Here is a 20,990-nt window from a genome sequence, read left to right on the forward strand (position 1 = left end):
ACACTTGCATTTGCTCCATGGCGAGAAAGAAAGGAAATGGTAAAAAAGAATTATAAAAGTACAAGAAAAAAATGCAAAACGTTTACAATTTTACATATCTACGTTGTCCAGAAGGAAATCAGTAAGTAATAGAATGTTCATTCCTCAGCAGCTGATGCATAATGGCTGCTGAAAGAAAAAAAATTAATAGACTTCAACGTTCCATTGCTCACTCTTCTTCAGTTGTCTCTTGTATTCAATCCAATCGATACCTGGGAAAGGAGAGAGTAATTAATTAGGGGAGTGATAATTTTTTTCATTATTTAATTCTAGGATTTAATTTAATTTTTATTTCAAAAGAAATTATATGATTCTTCTTCATACATGATATGAAAATTGAGTTGTTGTAATATGTATCTTACCATCTCTAGCTGCTAGATTCACCATAATATCATCAATACCCTTCTCCATTCCCTTTAGCCCACACATGTAGACGTAAGTGTTATCCTTTTTGAGTAATTCCCATAACTCTTCTGCATATTGTGCCATTCTTGTCTGGATGTACATTTTATCACCCTTATCATTTGTTTGCTCTCTGCTCACAGCGTAATCAACCCTGAAGTTCTCTGGGGCCTTTTCCTTCATCTTCTGAAACTCATCTGGGTAGAGCAGTGAGCTACTGGTCGGGACACCCAGGAAGAGCCAAGCCAACCCATTAAACTGCATTGAATTAACGTTGAATCAATTATCGCATCTGTCTTGATTAATTTTGCGATATGTTGGTACTTCAATTTGTAACTAACCTTGTAGTCTTCGTGCTTTTCAAAGAACATCTTCCACAAGAATGAGCGGAATGGAGCAATTCCAGTTCCAGTTGCAAGCTGAATTAAGGAAATGATCAGATAAGGTGGGAAAAGGATTAGAAGTTTGGTTGTGTCATAAGATGATCCTTTCCTACCATAATGATTGTGGCATTTGGATCCTTTGGCATAAGCATTTCTTTTCCTACAGGTCCTGTCATCGTAACTGCAGCACCAGGTTTTAAGTCGCCTGAAATGCAGAAGTATTCCAGTGGTCAAATGATTTTTTTTTTTTTTTTTTAAATCTGTCCTGTTTACTAAATTCTGCAACTACAAGTTTGTAATTGCTCTCTGTCTGCATAGGTTCTATGGAACTCCTAATTTTCAACATGTCTATTTTTCTTTTATTTAGAAAGCAGACTATTGGAACTATCTGGCTGAAGTAAAGTAAATGGCGAACTGTGAAATTATTTATTACTTCCTAGATGGTTTCAAATTTCAACAACAATAACTGATTCAAGAACTATACAGTAACAGTAACCATAGATAATATGTATTTTAGGTCCTTACACAAGAAATTTGAGCAGACTCCTTTCACTATTTCTCCTTGCTCATTAGTGTAGACAAGCCTTTTGACACACAATGAAACCTACAAGAGTAGATACCCAATCCATTTAGCCGCCAGAATATAAATAAAGAAAGACACCAGAAGAACAGATTGGCTAATTTACCACAGCGATAGTTCCTAAAAAATAAAAAGTGAAACAGAAACAGTGAACGATTAATTACAGTTTTAGAGTCCCCAAAATCTCCAAGAGCACTACTGGCAATAGAATATAATCTGAGCTTGTAGGGCTTCCCATTCTTGTCAATACCATCAGGAATGATACCAACGGATTGCCCCTCTCTGTATGGTATTTCCCCTGCCATATTCAAATTCCAGATGATCAATGCCCATATCAAATAAAATCCATCAAGAAATTACTAAATGGCAAAGAGGTTTCACCCTCAGTGCTGAAAACCATGTGCCAGGTCTCTCCAGGAGCATGATCGCCAGTAATTTTGGTGTTAAGAAGACATGTTCCAACATATGGATTCTTGGGCTTGAACTTGTTGACAGTTACACCTTCGTCATTTTTCTTTGACTCCTTTACCACTTTAGCAGGTGCTTCTGTAGTCACTTGAGCTTTGACAGTTAATGTTCTCCCACTAAAAGAGACATTTCTGGAGTACAAAAAACCCTAGAGAGAACACAACTCATGGCTTATAGAGTTATAGGGATCATGACATAAACGAAATAGATACTTAGCAATAAAACATAGCATTGTAACTTGATGTTGAAACTAGTCAAACCTTGTTAAAGCTGATTCTTTCTGGGGTAGTTGAGATTCTGGCGGGAAGGGATGACGATGATTTGGTGGTTGGAAGCGAAACTGCGGCATTTACAGTGGCAGCCATCGTCAAGTTTCAGAAAGAAGAGAGAGAGGTGAAAGTAGGAAAGAGAATCAAGGACCGAGGGATGAAAGGAGAGGGGAAAAGAAAATAAGAGGACAAAATGTGCGAGAGCCTGAGAGGATTACAGAGCGAGTGGATGAGAATTGGAGGGAAAAATTCTGTGGCAGTTTGGTGGTTTTAGAGAGTTTATTTAGATTCTATGAAGATAATTCTATATGTATCCCAAATCAATTTCCTTGCTTTCCACTCATTAACACTGTCTATCTATTCTTATTTTTATTTTTTTTGTTCTGAATTAATTTCTTATTTCTTTCCCCTTCTTATATTCTCTTTTCTTTGGCAAAGAGAGAATGTAAGAAAAGTTAGGCCTACAAAGAGCATAGGCCCAGAACAAGTACAAAGAAGCCCAATTAAACCAGCTCCTGTAGGCCAGAAATGGGCCTAATAAATACATCCTCCCAATTACGACTTGGGTCTCCAATCCATATGAAATAAATAACAGACTGAGAAAAGAAAATATTTGGTTGTAAAATGAATCTTGTGGTTTTCCATATCAGCTCTGTACTGTACTGCACTTCCTCTCACCTCATAAAAGCCCTTTCGCATTCCTGAGGTCTGAGGCTATCAAATTTTTGAATTTCTTGTGGAGAGGAGACCATTCTTTTCAGATATTATTTGCTGATTAAATGTGCCGATCTGATTACAGGTCCAAATCTATGTATTTCTGCTTATCCACGTTGCATGTGTCATTAATTGTCACATTGAAATCTGCTTCACTTATAGAGAACATTTAGGATAAGAACAAATTCTCACATCCAAAGAAATCTGATAGTACAATTATTAGAAAAGCTCTATCCACGTTTATCAGAAAAGGAGTACTCATTCCATCAATAGAAGAAAACGACTACACCGAACACACAGAGGCCTTAATAAGCTTTGGAACAGAAAATTGATCTTATGAAGAATTGAATTAGGGAATTTAGAACTAATATAATTAAAAACAGGCTTTTAAAAATACGCCTGTTTTCATAATACAAAAGTTAGATAACCAATCTTGTCTATTTACAAGAATGCAGTAATTCTCCCCCAATTTATCAGATTTTGGGGCACTCGATACTTGTATCCTACCATGTCTTCTTCTAAAACCCCATTCAATTAATTAATCCTAAAGATCTTTAGCTCCTAATAATAATAATTAACTATCAATTCCAATAGCTTTCTTTTACCAGCATTGATCAGTTTCCCATCTCCGCCTAGGAAACCCAGAGAATCCAGAACCCGAAGCAGAAGCCGCCATTGCCGACGTTATAAACGCCGAACTCAATTGCCTCCCTCGCCAGAATAAACTCCGGTCATAATCAGCTCGTTTCTCTGGATCGGACAAAGTTTCATAAGCTTCGTGTACTTTTATAAACTCATTCGCCTTATTCTCCTTTTGTCCATTATCAGTCGCAGCATCAGGATGCAGAACCCTCGCTAATCTCCTATAAGCAGCCTTTATTTCTTGACACGTGGCTCCCATCTGAATCCCAAGGACTTCGTAGAGTGACCCCGCCGATGAAATGTGCGGTGCCGCTGCTGTTCTATCAGCTGTTGTGGCGCAATTTGCGGATACACGGAGCTGCCGAAAACTCACACGAGAGGGCGGAGAACGGTGGCTATCGGTCGGAAACTTTGGTCCTATGAAAGGAGAGGCGGAGGAGGAACTTAGAGATGCAAGAGACAACGTGGTGGCCATTGTTAATTTGTTGTAGATTCGTGTAGCTGTGTCGTGGCGTGTTTTGTTAGATGGGTTGGGCGTTGGGTGAGTTGTTTATTTATAGGAAAAATATAGGGAGGTGGACGCGAGACTTCTTAACTATGGTTAGTTAGGATTGGTTAACGAGTCTTATTATTATAGTCTTATCCGTTTGGATTGGGTAGTGGCCTCGTAGGGGATGAATCACATGCTGACTCAGCGTGTATCAGACATCAGGGTGTATATAGAATCTCTTAACCTGACAACTAAGCAATAACTGACTTCTTTTAATTTGATAAACAAGGAATCTTTTTGGATGTTTGTTTATCGGCCACAAGCGTTGTCTACGTGTGTCGACGGTGCATGTAACGCAAGAATTTGTTTCTTTAATCTATTTATAAATTAAAGTCCTCTAATCTCTTTTTTGTAAATTAATAACTGTTAATAGGGTGAGTAAAATCTTGAAAATAACCAAACCCATTATTCAGTTTGGTTGGTATGTCCTTCTTTAAATTTGAAATTATGCAGTTTAATTTTTTAAAAATTTGATATTAGTTTGATTTGGTTTAATTTTAAGTTAAAATAAATTTTACTTGGCTGGGACAGCTTTTCTATTTCAAATGATATTAATGTATTATATTTATCTTTTCAGAGCAGATTTTATATAATTTGAGTTGTTTAATCGATATTTTCAATTAAACATCTTTGTTAGTTTAGTTCAGTTTAATCTCATTATAATCTGATTTCATAATTAGAAGATTTTCTATTGCTTTAATATATCTGATTCTTAATCAAGTGGATTGAATGTTTTCCCCCAAATTTAAGACCATGTTTGATTAGAAAGATGAAAAAAATTGAATTTAAAAATAGTTTGATTTAAAATAAGAAGAAAATGTTCCTAGATTATAAAAGTTTAAATTCTCCTTGTTATACTCTTATAGCCTAAAATTTTCACATGTCTAGTATAGTTTTTTAAAATTTATAAATCGATAATTTTGAGATTTTGACAAACAAAATATACATCCTAATGTCATGGATTACGAAAGCTTTCTATTTTAATTTTTTTTTTGTTGGTTCAACTTTCAAACAGTCAAACTACATTGACTATTAACTTGAATTAAATTTTCCTCCATCCATTATAAAAGAGTATATTTAAAAATAGAAAATGTTGATCTCAATAATGATAGAATATAAATCAGGAAAAAGTAATAAATTCTTTAAACTATTTATATTAATTTTTGAAAGCAGTTATTATTTAATACGATAAGCTAATATTCCTTTTAGATGTAAAAAAAGAAGAAGAGAAATTCAAAGTAATATGATGTTTGAGCACAATTCTCTTTGGAGTATCATGTACTCTTGCTTTGTTATTTTCTTAATTCCAAAAAGGAAAAAAAAGAACCTATGGTTTAGGAGTTTTAAGTTATGAATTACTTTATTAGATTCCAATGAAGAAAAATTAAATCAAATCTTACTAAGAAATTAAAAATTAGGAGAAGAATGGCAAAAGGCATGCCACCTCAAGCTGATTGTACTCTCTTAATGGGCCATGTTCAGATTTGATATTAGTAAATGTGAAAGCGTAGAGGTTTAAAATGGCGAAGAAGCATGCAATCAGAATTTAGAATGTGAGAAGCTGTAGAATTTGTGGGAAAGAGAAAGACGCCAATTGAAGGAAGAAGATTCTAAGCTCTAAATCACTGCTCAATTCATAAAAATCGATAAATAAATAAGTAAAGGATATGCATATACCTTTTTTTTAATTGAATAAACTAAATAATAAGCTTTTTTCACTCAATTAATGCTGAGTTTTGAAAAATGGTTTAGAGGATGGCAACGGCATTCTTCTTTTCCGTTTTCCTTTATTTTTTTATTTTATAAATACTCATAAATGTTTGAATGTAACGGTGGAGAAAGATTTTTTTTTTTTTTTTTTTTGAGCAATTATATGATAAAATGAGATAATTTTGATACTCAATGTGGAAGGGATGATTGTGGACCCAAAAATAAGTATTTTAGAATTGAAAGGAGTAGACTGAAGGGCAGCTAGCTGTATACAAACGTGTGGCCCTCAAATTTAATTGACGACTTTTTTAGGTCTCATTTAGATTCGATTTAGGACGAGGAGGATCATGATGTTGTCAAATTTTTGTAACCTCATCCCTGTGGAATGCGATAAGCTCGGTTTCTGATCTATATAATAGATTCATAAACATAAATTATCTCTTTTTATATTTTGTATATATAATTCAAGTTAATACATAATTTTGTAATTGTTTTATATTAATATATTAATGAATTATTTTTAATTACAATGTCGATTTAATATTTTAATTATATAAAAATGCTAACTCATATACAAAAAATCTATAGCATATTATATTTTAATATATATTTATTTTCGAATATAAATTTTATATTTAATATATAATACATAATTAATTATTATTATTTATATATATATAAAATCGTAGACAAAAGAATTTGGGGCTTTTTTATTTTATAGGCCCCATATTTCGTTGGCCAACTCTATATAGCAAAGACAAACCGCATAATGAGATTCTAAATTTGTTGATATTTTGAATGATTAAAAAAATGACGAAATACTTGGACCTTTTCTGTTACCGACACCGTCACCGTCGCCCTGCATCCATTCTATTTATTTATTTATTTTAGTGAACGCGTCCTTTTTATTTTTAGTTGTCACTCGTTACATTGTTATTTACTGCTTTCTTTATTACTTATAACAATAAAACCCATGCGATTAAGTTTCCTTTTCTTTCTTTTTTATTAAAGAAAAAACTTCTAAAAAGACGTTTTATATTTCTGTTAACCTCTTTTATAGCTGCACACAAAAGGAAAATATAATCTGCAATTTGCCGTTTGTTAATTATATTTTCTGAAAATCTAAATAGAACACTTCAAGCACACTTTTAAATTGATGAATCTTTCATAGAAGATTCTGCAAACTCTATAGATTTTAGTTAAATTTATCATATAATAAGTTAATTATGAACTTTAACAAATTTCTAAAATTATGTATTTTTAAAATACTAACTTTTATTAGAAAATGGAAAAACTTAAAATCCACTATTTTTAGTGAATAGTGGAATGCATAATGGTTTCTTATTCAGATTTACTTTAATGAATTTATAAACTTTATTTGCAATTTAATGTATTAAAATATATAAAATTTACTGATTTTACACTGCCTATTAAAGTCCAAAATGAAGCGACCATGTGAGCGTTACAACTTGCGACTGATTTCACGGTTTTCCGCGAGGACCAACGACGGGTCTTTCCATCTGTTAAGATGACACGTGTGGATCTCTGGTGAAATGGACGGTGGGGTTCTTTAATGAAAGTTAGCAACGAAACAAACCGTCAACCATTTTCTTTTTCTTTTTTTCATTTTTTCTTTGCAGGTGAATAATCCACCGTATTTTTATCTGACATTTACTCTTTAGCCACCAATAGTGGCCAGTAAATGTTGGACTCAATTAGGGGTCTTATTGAGGTAAATATCAATTCAAGGTCATTGAGAATCATCCGAAAATTACTCATAGATTTAGTCTATGAAATGTATATATCAAGTTTAAAACAATTCCAAGTTAGACTCATCTTTTCCTTATTTATAATTCAAAAAAGAAAAACCATTTGAAACAAATATATACTTTAACTTGATATTAATTCAAGTTTGAGTTTTAGTTAATATTATGTTCAAATAAGGCTGCGTTGAATTTATATCATTTTAAGAAAATAAAATTATTTTATAAAAAGTAAAATTTAAATTTGTAATTTCATTAGAATATATATAAACTCTATCTATTAAATTAAATATAGAAATGTACGTTAATTTAATTTTTTATAAATAATAAAACCTTTTAGTTTTAACATAAATTTGTAATTAATATTAATATTAATATTTATAATTTGATTATTTTTTTATTATATGAATTTGATTTCAAATAATTATAAAACTATTTGATTAATTTAGATATAAGAAATAGAAATAAATTTATTATTTAAACCCAATTAAGATTTAACTCAACTGGAATAAGCTGGAGTTCATTAAGTTGGTTCGAGAGTGGCTTAAGTTCCAATTCTTCAAAGCTTCCCATATCGGGGCTTCAATTTTATTTATTTTCAAGATCCTACTCGGAATTTGCAATCGTGGCACCTTGATGGCTACCACTTTCTTGTTGTTGGGTGAGTATCCTTATTCTCAATCCTGTTATCATTTGTAGCTTATTAGACTGGTTGCCTTTGATTCATGATCTCCTTCTGTAACATAATTAGTCAATGTTAAGAAACTAACATAAACATGGTTGATGCCGTTTCTCATTTTACGTTTGAGGTATGCTTTTCCTTTTGCTGTAGCTCTATGTGAAAATGCTAATATCCGAAGACTATTATTCAATTTCTTTTTCTTTAAGTGTTTGATGAGGAATAGTTAAGGTGAAGAAACGACAACGTTTACAGACAAGGTAAATTAGAACGGGAGGGATATTGGATGAGGATAAGCAAAGTCCCACATTGGAAGTAAGCAAAAAGAGAAGGACGACGTGCTTGCTATAAAACAGACGAAGAAATGGGGTTAAAGGTATGATCCTTCATGGCAGTATAACGGGATATGATGAGTGGTCAATGCTCGCTAATTGCTATGCGAGATGGGTGTCCGCCCCTTGCCAGTTACGACAATATGGGCACTCTCATCTGTACCATCTGATCCCCGTTCTGAAGGAATCCTTTATTAATCTAGTGCCAAATTTTCCACATTTATATGCTAACCTAATTCTCTACTTCGCTTTTATTTGTTACCTCTATATTTTTAGAACTTTAAAGTTTGAAATTAGTATAATTTACTCTTTTGTTTGAAATAATTATTCTTTTTATACAAAAGTTTTAAATTATAATTTATGAGTTAGAAGATATTCATATATTTAATACATCTAACTAAGGAAAATCTCTATTAGCATTAATATTATAATTTCCGTTTCATCTCTGCTATCCGAACAAAATTGAAATTATTTTGCTTCCATAAACAAAATAAGTTAAAAGAGATTTCCTCCCCTCCTCTTCCCTTCCATTACACAATTATATTGCCACGCATAGCAATTAAATAGCTAATTTGAGCAAATTTCACCACTAATAAGAAAGTGAGTTGAAAGCTCAATGTAGAATAACTTGACCTTGAAGCAATAGAAGGGAAATGGAAAACTGAGATTGGTGCTGCATATAAACATATATCTCACTATATCACTGATGTAATACAAAAAAATATCAAAATACACATGGGTCAGTCAATAATAGGGAATTTAACGAATGAATATACATGAAAAAATAATTCAGAAGAGAAACCCAAACTCCTACAACTTAAAATGGGATTAGATCAAAGATTGAGATTATGTGAAATTCAAGCCATCCATAACATCTAACATGTTTTGAGGTTCCACGTTTTGTCTTGTACCAATCCCCCTAACTGGAGAGCTTCCGGTGCTCTTGCTGAATGCCCAAATTTTCTCTCTTTTCCTTGCTATGGAAAATTCTTGACTCTTGCTTATCCCTGGAACCAATCTTCTCCTACACACCTTGTTTAATAAATCTCTATCTTCTTGAGAAAGTTGAATGCTGTAGGCTGCAGTGTCGTGATTGAGGGAGAATAGCCGCTGCATCTTGGCGTGGAAAATCTTCCCCTTTCGAGTTGGAGATCGGAAAGGCATAGTTTTCAGACCATGATCTCTATGTCTAACTAAGTTTATCAACCGGTGAAGCCATGTTACCAATTCAAGGATGTAATTGTCAGTTTTCTGCTTATCGGCATGATAAAGTGTCTGAAGGCGGATCAGGTTATTCTGTGTGGTTGAATTCTTGCCAAATTCATTTCTATCAGGAAGAACAAAAACCATAAGATTCATTGCCCCAGTAAGATGCACAATATGCAACAAATGCGTCAACACACATTTAAAGAAAAAGAGACTTTAACTGACCCAGTATTTGCCCACTCTCCGACCCATCCAAAACCTTGATGTGCTCTGTAGTCGGTTCCATCAAAAATCAAAGAAGATATTAGGAATGAAAAGACAATATTGGCATACTTTTCAAAGGAGAAAATGGGAAGAAACTACAGAGCTGTGAGAAAGAAAAATTTAACCAAAGCACTGATTGAACTTACTTGGTCGTGTTAGTGGCAACTGGTACCAGCCAATGCAGAGTCTTTTCCATTTCAGCTTTCACCTGAACTACTGTGAGCTGCAGAGAAACATAGTAGGAAGCAATAAATAAACATATGCGCAGCATAAGAAAGAAGAAACAATTATCATTGAGCTCCTTGGCAAAGAAAGCAAGGAAGGAGCTTATGTTTATCATAACCAGCAGCATGATGCCCTTTCAGACACACCTCTTCTTTGTTGTCAACCATCTGTAGTTGGGAACGCAGAGCTTTCTTAACATAGGTTGGTAAGCCACGATATAGATTGTCCCTTGTATTAGGAGGAAGAGAGGTGGGCCGAGACGCCTAATAACATAAATTTTCAGTTAAAAGTATCCCATGGACAAACCATTCCAACTAGTATACATGTGACTTCTGCGGAGGAAAATAAAACAGCAAACTCACAATGTTATCGATTTGGTGTATAACATTAGCATAGTGCAGTGCAAGACCAGCTGCACCTAGCCTCTGAGAATTCTTGCCAGGCCTCTCATTAGCCAAGCCAACACCTGCCATTAGTTGACAACCCTGTAAGTATATATCATGTGGATCACATTTAACCAACTAGAAGAATGCTGTATACCTTCTGATACATAACCAAATTCCAAACATCAGGGTATAATAGACAAGCAAATCCCAAAGATGTATAAACATGCATTTAAGTATCATGTTCACTAGAAGTACATCATAAGAGACTGAAATCATACCACTGTTTCCAAATGCGTCTACTATAATTTGGTGCAAGTAGGTAACAATATCGACAAACTTCTCCATGACCTGTAGTGCACAAGGTGAAGTTAAAAATTTAATTTGATTGTTTGACTTGCAGCAGTGGAGTCTACTGTCTTCAATGGAATTCAAGAGCAATTAATGTTAACTGTTACTCCATGATCGACATTAGTTTCCATCTTAAACTGTAAACCAGTGAAGGCAGTGACATCCATGGCATGTGAAAGAAGTAAGAAAACTAGCAATAAAATTCATGACTAGACACATCAAACAAATCTAGAAAAATTGATGCAAGTGAATTGACAATGCATCGCCACAATGAAGTATCAAGAAATCAAAGTGTAAATTTTCAGCTGACAGAACTTGTGACATAGATCATAATCATGTACCTCCGCCGAACTTTTAGACCATAGTGATTTCTTTTTCAAGCTCCTTACAAGCTTTCTTTGTTGTCTTAGCTCACTTTGTAAAATCGAGAGACTCTCTCCTACAATTATGAAGAAAATGACTGATTAATAACAAATATATAAATGTATATAATTGACATGAGTGTCTTAGAAATGAAGGGAAGAAAAAAGGTTGGTCCATGCCTAACCTTTTCTCGGGAGCTGTAAGGACTCCACTTCTTCTAGCTTTTGCTGATAATCTTGTTCAAATCTGTCCAGAGCATTCAACTCATGATATAGTTCCTGCACAAGAACAAAGGTTCTTATAGTAGAACACAAAATGTAAAAGTAAAAACATTTTAAGAAGCAAAATATCGTTCAACATACTTCAACTATAGAATGAATGCGATCAAAATGTCTTAGCTTCGAAGATTAGAAAAACAACATATTCTTAGAAAGATGATGAACATGAGTTGAAGGGTCTCGCAACACTCAATGAAGCTTCTTCTTAGAGTTAGATACTTAAAAAATCTTTATAGATAATTTTCAACAGTTTTATGCAGCATTCCTAGAATGTGACAATTTTCAATCACCAGTTCAATATGTGGCAGCATCCTTCAAGAGAAATGCAGCACAAACACTGCTAAAATTGCAAACTTCTGGTGGAATATGGAAATAAACTTACAGAAGTATGCTGGGCTAAAGTAGTCAGCTCCTGCATTATCATTTCTGACTCTTCTCTAGGTTGTTTATCAGTAGAATATTCTGAATCTAATCTGAAGTAACACAACCATGCCAAGAGACATGATTTCTTTGTTAGGAAAATTAAACACATAGCCAGGAAATATTGCATTAAAGTTGTACCTTACTTTGAAAAATATCGACCAAGATTGTGCCACTGTGGGTCTTTGCATAGATCTCCAAATCGAATTACTTCTCGTGCAAATACGTCTAATTCCTCTCTACAAGAAGATTAAAGATCATAACATATGTTATATCAAATTCCAATTATGCTAGACATAAAAGACAAGAAAACTAATTCTAACAAGCAAAGGTGAACTAATTTGAGTGGCAGCAACCTTTTGTCAGAAGCTGCAATACATAGCAACTCTGTCATATCTGTGGAAACCAACTGTTGTACCCCTTCTGAATGCAATATCTCCTTTCTCAAGAACTGGACATTTTCTTCCGAAAGTGATTGAAACAAGTTTGCACCTTTGGCTATTGTATTTGCCACTTCAAATGCCAATATGGATATTCTGTTCCCTCTAGAAGCCATGCCAGAGACAAAGCCACTTCGGGCATTCAGATTCGACATGCTGCTTCCAAGAGTGTCTAAAACTTCAACTGCTTTCTCCAGACTCACTGCACCAGCTTTTCCTATAAAAGAACTCTTTTGGCTATCCTACAAAAGGAAAAAGACAAGGTAAATCAACAAATGCCAGAGCCAGTTTAGGAAAAGAATTAAAAATCCATATATCACATGCTAGTAGAGTTTCTTCCAGTATCCAGTTTGAGCTCATAGGTTCTAACACTAAAGCTGCCCATGTACTCTCAAGAGACTGTCAAATTATCCCAACCAAAAATCGATGGACATAATTATCAAAATCATAAATTCTAGTGTGGGTTCTGACATGAAAACTTTTCTCTCAAGTTTTCAGCTGTAGAATTCAGTGTTGGTAAAACAAAAGCAGTTCTTTACTTTTTTAGTCTTACAGAATATGTTTTCAAACATTATAAAGTCCAGTGATATATTTTACAGGCCTCATTGCAAGCCGTAGATAAAGAGAGAACCAATTCTTGCCCTTCCATATCCCTACCAAAATGGCACAAGGTATCATATATTTTTAAATTATACTGAGGAACAGCTTGGCAACACACCCAATCCGTGCACCTGCTATCCAATCATGCTGAGCCTCTCATGCAGTAAAGCTTAGCACAAGCTGCATCTACTCATTATTAGTGAAATGAAATGTAATTACTTTGCATGGTCCCCAGAGTAACGATGACCGCAAAGAAAACAGAACTCAAGATAATAATCCACTATGTGCTGGTTAGCGGGCTGTTTGGTAGAAGAGATTTCACGCAGCAGCTTCAACACCGATCAGGAACATAATAAATTCAATGAACCATCAGACACTTTTTCTATTATGTCCCAGCAACAACTCGCATGTGCAAACATGATTTGTTTCATTATTCTGCTATACAGCACTGTTGCCTTTTCTTCCCTTCCCACCTCTTCCCCTCCCACAAAAATTAAAACGCAACACGTAGTATTAGGCAAATCCACGAATTCAGTTTCTCTAAAAATCCAAATTTTTTTTTCCTGAACTGAATAATAGAGAGCTAATCCGGGCAAGTCAGAGTCAATCTTTTTGTCTGCTCTCCTAATGTAAAGTCTAAGCATTTGAACAATCATAACCAGCAAAGAATCATACAATCGAAAAAAGAAAGAAAGAAGCCAAACGTACCTTAACAGCCCCTACCCTAGCAGGCGTTGATGGCTTAAGTTCTCTTGAGAAGTTCAATAGTAGCTCGCCAGAATTATACCTGCTCCGGGTTGTCCTTTTGCCAAAGTCGTCATCTTTATTGGTATTATATAAATGAGAATTTTTCTCTTTCAGCTTGCTAAAACTTTTCACTGACTTCAGTTTCCCAGAAAATCCTGATTTATTATTCTCTCCATCTCCAACTTTAGCATGTCTTGGTTTTGTTCCTCCAGAACAAACCCCTCCCATCTTTCTTGCAAATATGCCTTTTTTATTTTAATCTTCAAAGAATTTCCTAAATCAAGATAGCAGCTATACAAAATGATAAACTTGCGTCCAACATCAAGAACCCAAAATACAAAAAGAAAAGATAAATAAGAATGATTGGATGCTTACCTGATTACAGAAAATTAAGAAAACAAGAAACCCAACAAAAAGATTCAAAGGTCAGAGTAGTTACAGTGAGCAGAAAAATGCAGAGAGAATATGATAAAATTTTATTTTACTGTGTTTCTTGATTGCCTGTGAACGAGGAAGTGTACGCGCTTGTATTTGGCAGCAATGTAAATCTCGTGGAGAATGGAATTTTTGACCAAGAAAATATTTAATTGATTGATTGAATATGGAGAAATGCCAAACGAAGAAGGCAACCGAAAGGATTGACTTTTCTAATTATTTTAAATGAAGAAGACGAAAACCTTTTTTATGCAAGTGTAAAGAAATGAATGGAGGGACACATCTACAATTAGTCACCTCATCATCCCGCCCACTTTGTCTGAGTTTGGTGGTTATGTCCGACTCTAGTCTTACTATTCTCCCCTGACTCTCTTCAATATAGAATTTCCATTTTACCCTTTTGCCCTCCGTTTTAGTTTTCTCTTTTAATTTATATTATTTTAAAATAATGTTTGTCCAGTCATATTCTATATAGAAATAGTTTCCATTATAGTAATAAAAATTATAATTTTAATTTAAATTAATTATAAATAAAAATAAATTTTTATTATAATAAATTATAAATTTTTAAATTTTATTCTAAAAATATTTCTTTATATAATATATATATATATATATAATTTTAAAAAATATATTTTTTTTAGGTTGTACTTTATCTTATTACACTATTGTTTTATAATATAATAAAATGTTATAAATTTTATTTTAAATTTTTATTATTTAATTAATAAAATTAAATATTAAGTTTAAAAAAAACTAGTGTCAAAATCTTTATTAGTTTATAATTTTAATTGATCCTAAAAAATTTATATTTTATATTAAATGTATCAAATTCTGAATAGATCTTTTCAAAATAAAATTATTGACTTATAAGAACTTACAATTTTTCATACACGCATTTAGTTGTTTGACTTTAATTTGGAGAAGCTACGGATTACATTAGCTCATATATTCAATATATAAAAAGAATATTGAAAAAGAGGTGCTATGGTCATTATTTTGTGACGTGGATAATGTAAAATGAAATCATTTCTAGTGTGTATTTATATCTGGAATATAATATATAATTTGAAATTATTAAACCGTTTGTGGGTTATACTTTAATATTAAAACAAAAATGAGAAATGAACTGCTACGTAATATATTTGCATATAAAAATAAAGATAGCACATTTAGATAGGAATATTACATCTCATTCCTAATAAGAGACCATTTCAGAGTCTTATTGCGTTACTATCAACTTGACTGAGTTGTACAGTATTATAGAAAATAATAATGAATTCCATATGAAATTGTTAATTATATTATTAAATTTAATTTAAAAAAATAAAAAAAATAAAATTCAATTTTATGAATTTAAAAATATTTTTATAATGAAAGTAATAAGGCAACTCCTTACAGCTATACAAGACGCCAACAGTTTAGACAGGATTGGTTCAGAAATGCTCATATCATTCGTAATTATAAGAGACCATTTCAAAGTTATATTGTGTTGCGATCAACTTAGAATTGAGAGTTTCACAGGCATTAATTAATAATATCAGTAACTTTCGTGGGTTTCTCTTTCCCTTTCTTTGAGTTTTGAATACTATTCTTTCTGTAAACAACTTATACTCACTAATTAATAGTTTCTTCTTCGAATCAGTCGACACTTGCCCGGAGGATCAACAATTACCATTTTGTGATCTCACGACTTGAATGACAGTCTACCTCTCTCTTTTGATGACTGAAATATTTATTTAAAATAAAATAAAAAACTAATTTATAAATTTATCTAATTATATTTATGTATAATTAATTATGATTAAATTAAATTTTAACTAAATAAATAAATTTTTAAATGTCTGTTAATATATTTTATTATACTAAGATATTTTTTCAATTTTATTGTCTTTTTTATTTTTTTAAATGAAATAAATCTTTTAATAGATTTTAACTAAATCCAGCGTAAGTATTTTTTATCAACCGAAAATTATATTGTAATTGAAATAAAGTATATCATCTTTTATTAATTTGTTTAATTATATTCTAATAATCGTATAAAATATAGTATTATAAAAGTATCTCTAATAGTATATTTTATTTTAAAAAGTATAATTTTAATAGTAAAAAGCATTTTAAAAAAATATTTATATATATAGGGTAAAACATTTTACTTGATCCAATAGATTTTTTATATTTTATTCTATATCTTATTTTTATTTATACAAGTATTAATAGTTTTAATTAATTTTTAATTTTTTAAACTTTTATTAATAAAAAAATAAAAATCATAAATATCAATTAAATCAAAGGTATAAATATTTATAATGTTTTTACTAAATATAGAGTAGATGGTGAAGTTTGATTTTTTATATATTATTTATGATATGGCTCTTTAAAATAAAAAATTTAACATATATAAAAGAGTATTAAAATAAATTATTGTGTCAAAAATAAATATATATATCAAAATAAAAATTTTATGTGTCAGAAATTAAGCACACATATCAAACAGATTTTAAAGTATTATATATTAGTTACTAAAAAATTACTTATATAATTTACTACAACCATTTCTTCATTAAATATCGTTAAATAATATAGACTGCAAATTCAATGATCAAGATGGTTTTCTACCACGAATTGATAAATCAAATAAAGACTAAGTAACAATCTATATCTATATATATATAAGCCAGAAAGTACATGTCTTTTCTTTTAATCTTTTCCATTCTGCCCAATAAACACATTTAGCTGTGCCACAAAAGAAAGACACGGCTGTCCAATTAGTCTTTTTAAAATCGTATGTTTGTAATTATAATTGGCATGTCTCTTCTTTTCTCGGAAGATAAATTTCATTAAAAATGGGCTAAGTTTGTGAGAGGTGAAAGATAATAGTCTAGAAAAGGCTATGCAAGCGTGCATTTGAACTTGGCTCAGTAATTGAAAACTTCCCTAATCAGAAAAAAGTTGCAGAGACATTTAAGCTTTTTGCTCCACCTCCACCGGTTGAAGTGTGTGGCTGCGACGCTCCGCTACGAACAGGGACCCCAAGTACGGCTGGAGGAAACTAGATAAAATGCTTCCAAAAGTAACTCACTAATATTGTGCCAAAAAGAAGGCTGCACTCTTGAAGCTTTACCAACCGTGAATGAACCTCATCGCCTTCAGCAACTGAGATTTGGACTGACTAAAAGGCGGACCAGCTTTGAGCCAAATCGAAGTATGACGAACTGAGAAACTCCTCTTGAAGTCTCGATCAAAACCCTCCATAAAAGCTCAAACTCTTCCACTAAAAGCACCTTACAATAGGAGGAAGACCAGCAGACATCAGCCGCACAAACAAGGGACAAACCCCGTCTGCAAAAACAAAGCATCCACCAACACAACACAAAAATTGTAGAAGAGCTTCTGATATACTTACTATGTTTTATTTTGATTTATTTGTTTAGCTTGTTTTTCATTTTTTTAAAAGTATTTTAAGGAGAATATTTGTCCAATGAGTAGAAGAAAATCGAATACGCACACAAGCATGAGAAGAGAAATCACACCCCCGTGTCAATTTAGGATTTGGGTTTGAAAGAAGACATAAAGTTGTCAAACTCACATGGGGAGGCACACCACCGTATGAGTCATATTGGAAGAGGCTTTACAGTAGTAGTAGCTTGGCAGATCCACACGGTCAGGATACCCCACCGTATGGCCGCCGTGTAGATCCTTTCCTAAGATGCAGAATATGACAGAAACTTGGAGAAGTCACACAGCTAAGTGATATCATCGTGTGATCCAAAAGCAAATTGAAGTTATGAAAAGTTGGCCCTCGTCTCACGTTGTGTGGGTGTCCGTTTGGTCCCTATGTGGCACTAGTTTTACTTTAGTATTTAAGAATTTTGTAATTTATTTTTAAGGGATTCCGACTTTTATGTTACTCTTAGATAGAGAATACTTTAGCAATTTATTTTCTATCAAGTTTTAAAATTTTTATTTATTTTTTTCTTCCGTGTGATTATGGACTTAAACAAAATGTTAGATGATCTATTATCCTTTCTTACATTTGAAAACACTTGAAGCCTTTAGTGCTGAATTTTTACAGATGCCTTAGAGACTTAAAACCAAACAAAGAAGTAGAAAAAGATAGAAACTGGCTGGAGTCATATTTTCATTACTGCAACTTAGGTTTATATTTATACTGTCACAAATAAGATAATTAATCAATTTATTTTTGTTATGGTGAAATTTCTTATACATAAATAGACAGATTTCATCAACCAGAAATTATAATCCATATAAAAGAAAGATAATATCACTTGTTAATAGATATTTTTACAAATCAATGATGGGACAACAAAGTCTTTTTCTCTTTTTTGCTTTGATTTTAAGAGATAAATTTAAGTACTATAAGTTGACATGTAAGCGAATATTATGTTCTGATGCTTATTATGTCTAATTATCTAAGCGAGTCGTATAATTAAGTTATTAAACCTAAATTAAACTTGAGAGAATAATGAAGTTTATACTCTTAAATGATAAATTTCTTGTCTTGAATTTGTATGAAAATTTTATTAGATTCTTGGGTTCCTTCGTTGCCGAATTTAAGATTTCTTCCTTAAAGTTTCGGGAAATTTTTTTTTTTTAATATGTATGTTTAATTTTTAACACATAGGATTTTTATTTTAATATGTATACTTATTTTGACACATAAAATTCAAATTTATACATAATTTTGTGACTTTTTCTATTAATTTATGATTAATAAGTTACATTCCTAATTAAACATTAATTCTAATTATAAGAAATAACATATTAATAATTAATTAGATTCCTAATTAGATAATAATTAATTTTATAATTAAATAATAATTATTCTAATAAATATATTAATTATATTTTAATAATATATTAACTAATAAATTAATTTTTCAATTAATTAATGATTGAATTGCTGCTATTTTAATAATATATTTTAATTTCAACAAGGGACTCCACTCTACACTTTAACTATCTCTTCACTGATATTGAATAGCTGCTATTTGTAAATTTCCTATCGGTCCTTATTTCCCAACTCAGACAGAATGGTCTGGCAGATTTCTGTTATGGGATAATCATTACCTGTTATCAGCTTGATGATAACCACCGGAATAAGGTCCTTGCCTAGCACTCCCAAAGGCATATGAAAAGCTGCCTGGAAGAAGAATTCCATCTAAAAATCAAAATCCTCCTCTGAAAAAGCATCCGAAACGGACTTCCTACTAGCTAGGTACTTTTCTCTAAACATATCAAGGACAACCCGTTACTTGTGGGTGTTCTTTTCAGCCGCGCCAGAGCATATGAGCAATACTAGCCCATTCTGTGTTTGTTGCAAAAGTATTTTTTTCTTCTAATCTTTCAGTTTTTTTTCTTTAGATTTTGTTTTTACCATTCTTGAAAATGCAACTATTTTAATAGTAAAGAGTTCTGATCCTATTTTCTCTGTTCATACAGCGCAGGTATATTTTGTAGGAGTGTCTAAAGGCGTTAAAAGAAGAAAAACTGTCTGTCAGTATAAAGTCTCTAGTCTCTTTAACTTTGGCTTATGCTGTAAACTTTGTACATAAATCCTCTAATAGAGTGAAAGATCCTAATTTTTTCTCTAATTTATGCTGTAACCCTCTAATTTTTTCTTTGTATATAAATCCTCCAATAGAGTCAAAGATCGAATAGCAAAAACCTTTATTTTGAATTGCTCGCAATCTCAGTACAAGTAATTATTGCAATCAAAATCATTTCTGGATTTTGACAGAGCCTTTTACAACCAAAGGCTGTTACAAAACCTTGATTTTTCCAATTTTGTAGATAGAGAATCTTTGATATTTAGACAAAAAGAGTTGTTCAAAGTAAATTTGAGAATTAATTATATCAAACCATAACTGGAAATAGGAAAATACCCATCCAAAAACCCATCCACATAGTAGCAACAACATTACTAAATTTTATTTATAATATTTCTCTGCTTGCATCAGTAAAAACATACTGAAAGAAAAACAGGAGAAATTCATAAAAGCAAATCCAAAGCAGTCCAGACCAAAGTAAATCTTAAAAACTCAAGAAAGCTGGCCACAATCAGCAATCTGAACAGGCTTGGAGGTCCTTCCAGAAGAAGATCCAACTTTCTCAATAGCTTTCACAATATCCATCCCTTCCACGACTCTCCCGAACACAACATGCTTTCCATCAAGCCACTCCGTCTTAGCCGTACATATAAAAAACTGCGATCCATTAGTCCCTGGCCCCGCATTAGCCATCGACAAAATCCCTGGCCCTGTGTGCTTCTTAATAAAATTCTCATCTGCGAACTTAGCTCCATAGATCGACTCTCCACCTGTTCCGTTCCCGGCGGTGAAATCACCACCCTGGCACATGAATCCAGGTATCACTCTATGAAAACTCGATCCCTTGTAGTGTAAAGGCTTCCCGCTGCGTCCGACTCCTTTTTCTCCGGTGCACAGAGCTCTGAAATTCTCCGCCGTTCGCGGTGTTGTGTCTGCGAACAGCTCCATCACGATGCGGCCCGCCGGAGCACCGCCGACAGTCATGTCAAAGAAGACCTTAGGGTTTGCTGCCATTTTAAAAATTTGTGTGACGAGGAGAAGAGACTTTAGGTTTCGTTTTATAGCACCGCGGCTTGTGGATATCTTTAGGGTTATGATCGTGGCCGTTGATACTAGACGCGTGTCAGGATCTTAGATGGTGCAGAAAGAGAGTTGATTTTGTCCGCGTATGGTTGAC

The 20,990-nt window shown here is 32.6% G+C and overlaps 4 protein-coding genes, 1 long non-coding RNA gene and 1 other non-coding gene across 8 annotated transcripts; 2 read left to right on the forward strand and 4 right to left on the reverse strand.

The window, feature by feature from the left end:
• Positions 1-37: 37 nt before the first annotated feature.
• Positions 38-2,460, reverse strand: LOC8274673 (ferredoxin--NADP reductase, leaf isozyme, chloroplastic). Its single transcript, XM_002510500.4, has 8 exons — positions 2,133-2,460; positions 1,786-2,020; positions 1,569-1,702; positions 1,350-1,428; positions 938-1,029; positions 783-860; positions 402-699; positions 38-251 (listed from the first exon to the last, which is right to left on the reverse strand). Exons 1-8 carry the CDS (start codon positions 2,235-2,237, stop codon positions 184-186), a joined length of 1,089 nt encoding a protein of 362 aa, XP_002510546.2. The 5' UTR covers positions 2,238-2,460; the 3' UTR covers positions 38-183.
• Positions 2,461-3,204: 744 nt separating this feature from the next.
• LOC8274672 (chaperone protein dnaJ 11, chloroplastic) lies at positions 3,205-4,041 on the reverse strand. The gene has a single exon (XM_002510499.4). The coding sequence runs from the start codon at positions 3,970-3,972 to the stop codon at positions 3,457-3,459; it is 516 nt and encodes a 171-aa protein (XP_002510545.1). The 5' UTR covers positions 3,973-4,041; the 3' UTR covers positions 3,205-3,456.
• Positions 4,042-8,048: 4,007 nt separating this feature from the next.
• On the forward strand, positions 8,049-8,748 carry LOC125369204. Its single transcript, XR_007214842.1, has 2 exons — positions 8,049-8,181; positions 8,409-8,748. It is a non-coding gene; the product is annotated as an uncharacterized LOC125369204 (long non-coding RNA).
• On the forward strand, positions 8,601-8,705 carry LOC112535375. The gene has a single exon (XR_003079532.1). It is a non-coding gene; the product is annotated as a small nucleolar RNA Z279/snoR105/snoR108 (small nucleolar RNA).
• A 450-nt stretch (positions 8,749-9,198) lies between the features above and the next one.
• LOC8274671 (protein PSK SIMULATOR 2) lies at positions 9,199-14,549 on the reverse strand. 3 transcript variants are annotated; one of them, XM_025157728.2, is made up of 13 exons: positions 14,294-14,549; positions 13,770-14,082; positions 12,378-12,703; positions 12,168-12,260; positions 11,984-12,074; positions 11,508-11,601; positions 11,302-11,399; positions 10,891-10,960; positions 10,589-10,692; positions 10,373-10,489; positions 10,148-10,224; positions 9,963-10,007; positions 9,199-9,858 (listed from the first exon to the last, which is right to left on the reverse strand). In XM_025157728.2, the coding sequence occupies exons 2-13, from the start codon at positions 14,034-14,036 to the stop codon at positions 9,378-9,380; spliced, it is 1,863 nt and encodes a 620-aa protein (XP_025013496.2). In that variant the 5' UTR covers positions 14,037-14,082; positions 14,294-14,549; the 3' UTR covers positions 9,199-9,377. The 3 variants fall into 3 exon arrangements, with proteins under 3 accessions (XP_025013496.2, XP_015572436.2, XP_015572431.2); XM_015716950.3 differs by having other exon boundaries at positions 14,184-14,549; XM_015716945.3 differs by having other exon boundaries at positions 13,770-14,099; positions 14,184-14,549.
• Positions 14,550-20,170: 5,621 nt separating this feature from the next.
• LOC8274670 (peptidyl-prolyl cis-trans isomerase) lies at positions 20,171-20,855 on the reverse strand. The gene has a single exon (XM_002510497.4). The coding sequence runs from the start codon at positions 20,825-20,827 to the stop codon at positions 20,306-20,308; it is 522 nt and encodes a 173-aa protein (XP_002510543.1). The 5' UTR covers positions 20,828-20,855; the 3' UTR covers positions 20,171-20,305.
• Between the last annotated feature and the right edge of the window lie 135 nt (positions 20,856-20,990).

Source organism: Ricinus communis, chromosome 2, assembly GCF_019578655.1.
Source record: "Ricinus communis isolate WT05 ecotype wild-type chromosome 2, ASM1957865v1, whole genome shotgun sequence".
Lineage (NCBI taxonomy): Eukaryota > Viridiplantae > Streptophyta > Magnoliopsida > Malpighiales > Euphorbiaceae > Ricinus > Ricinus communis.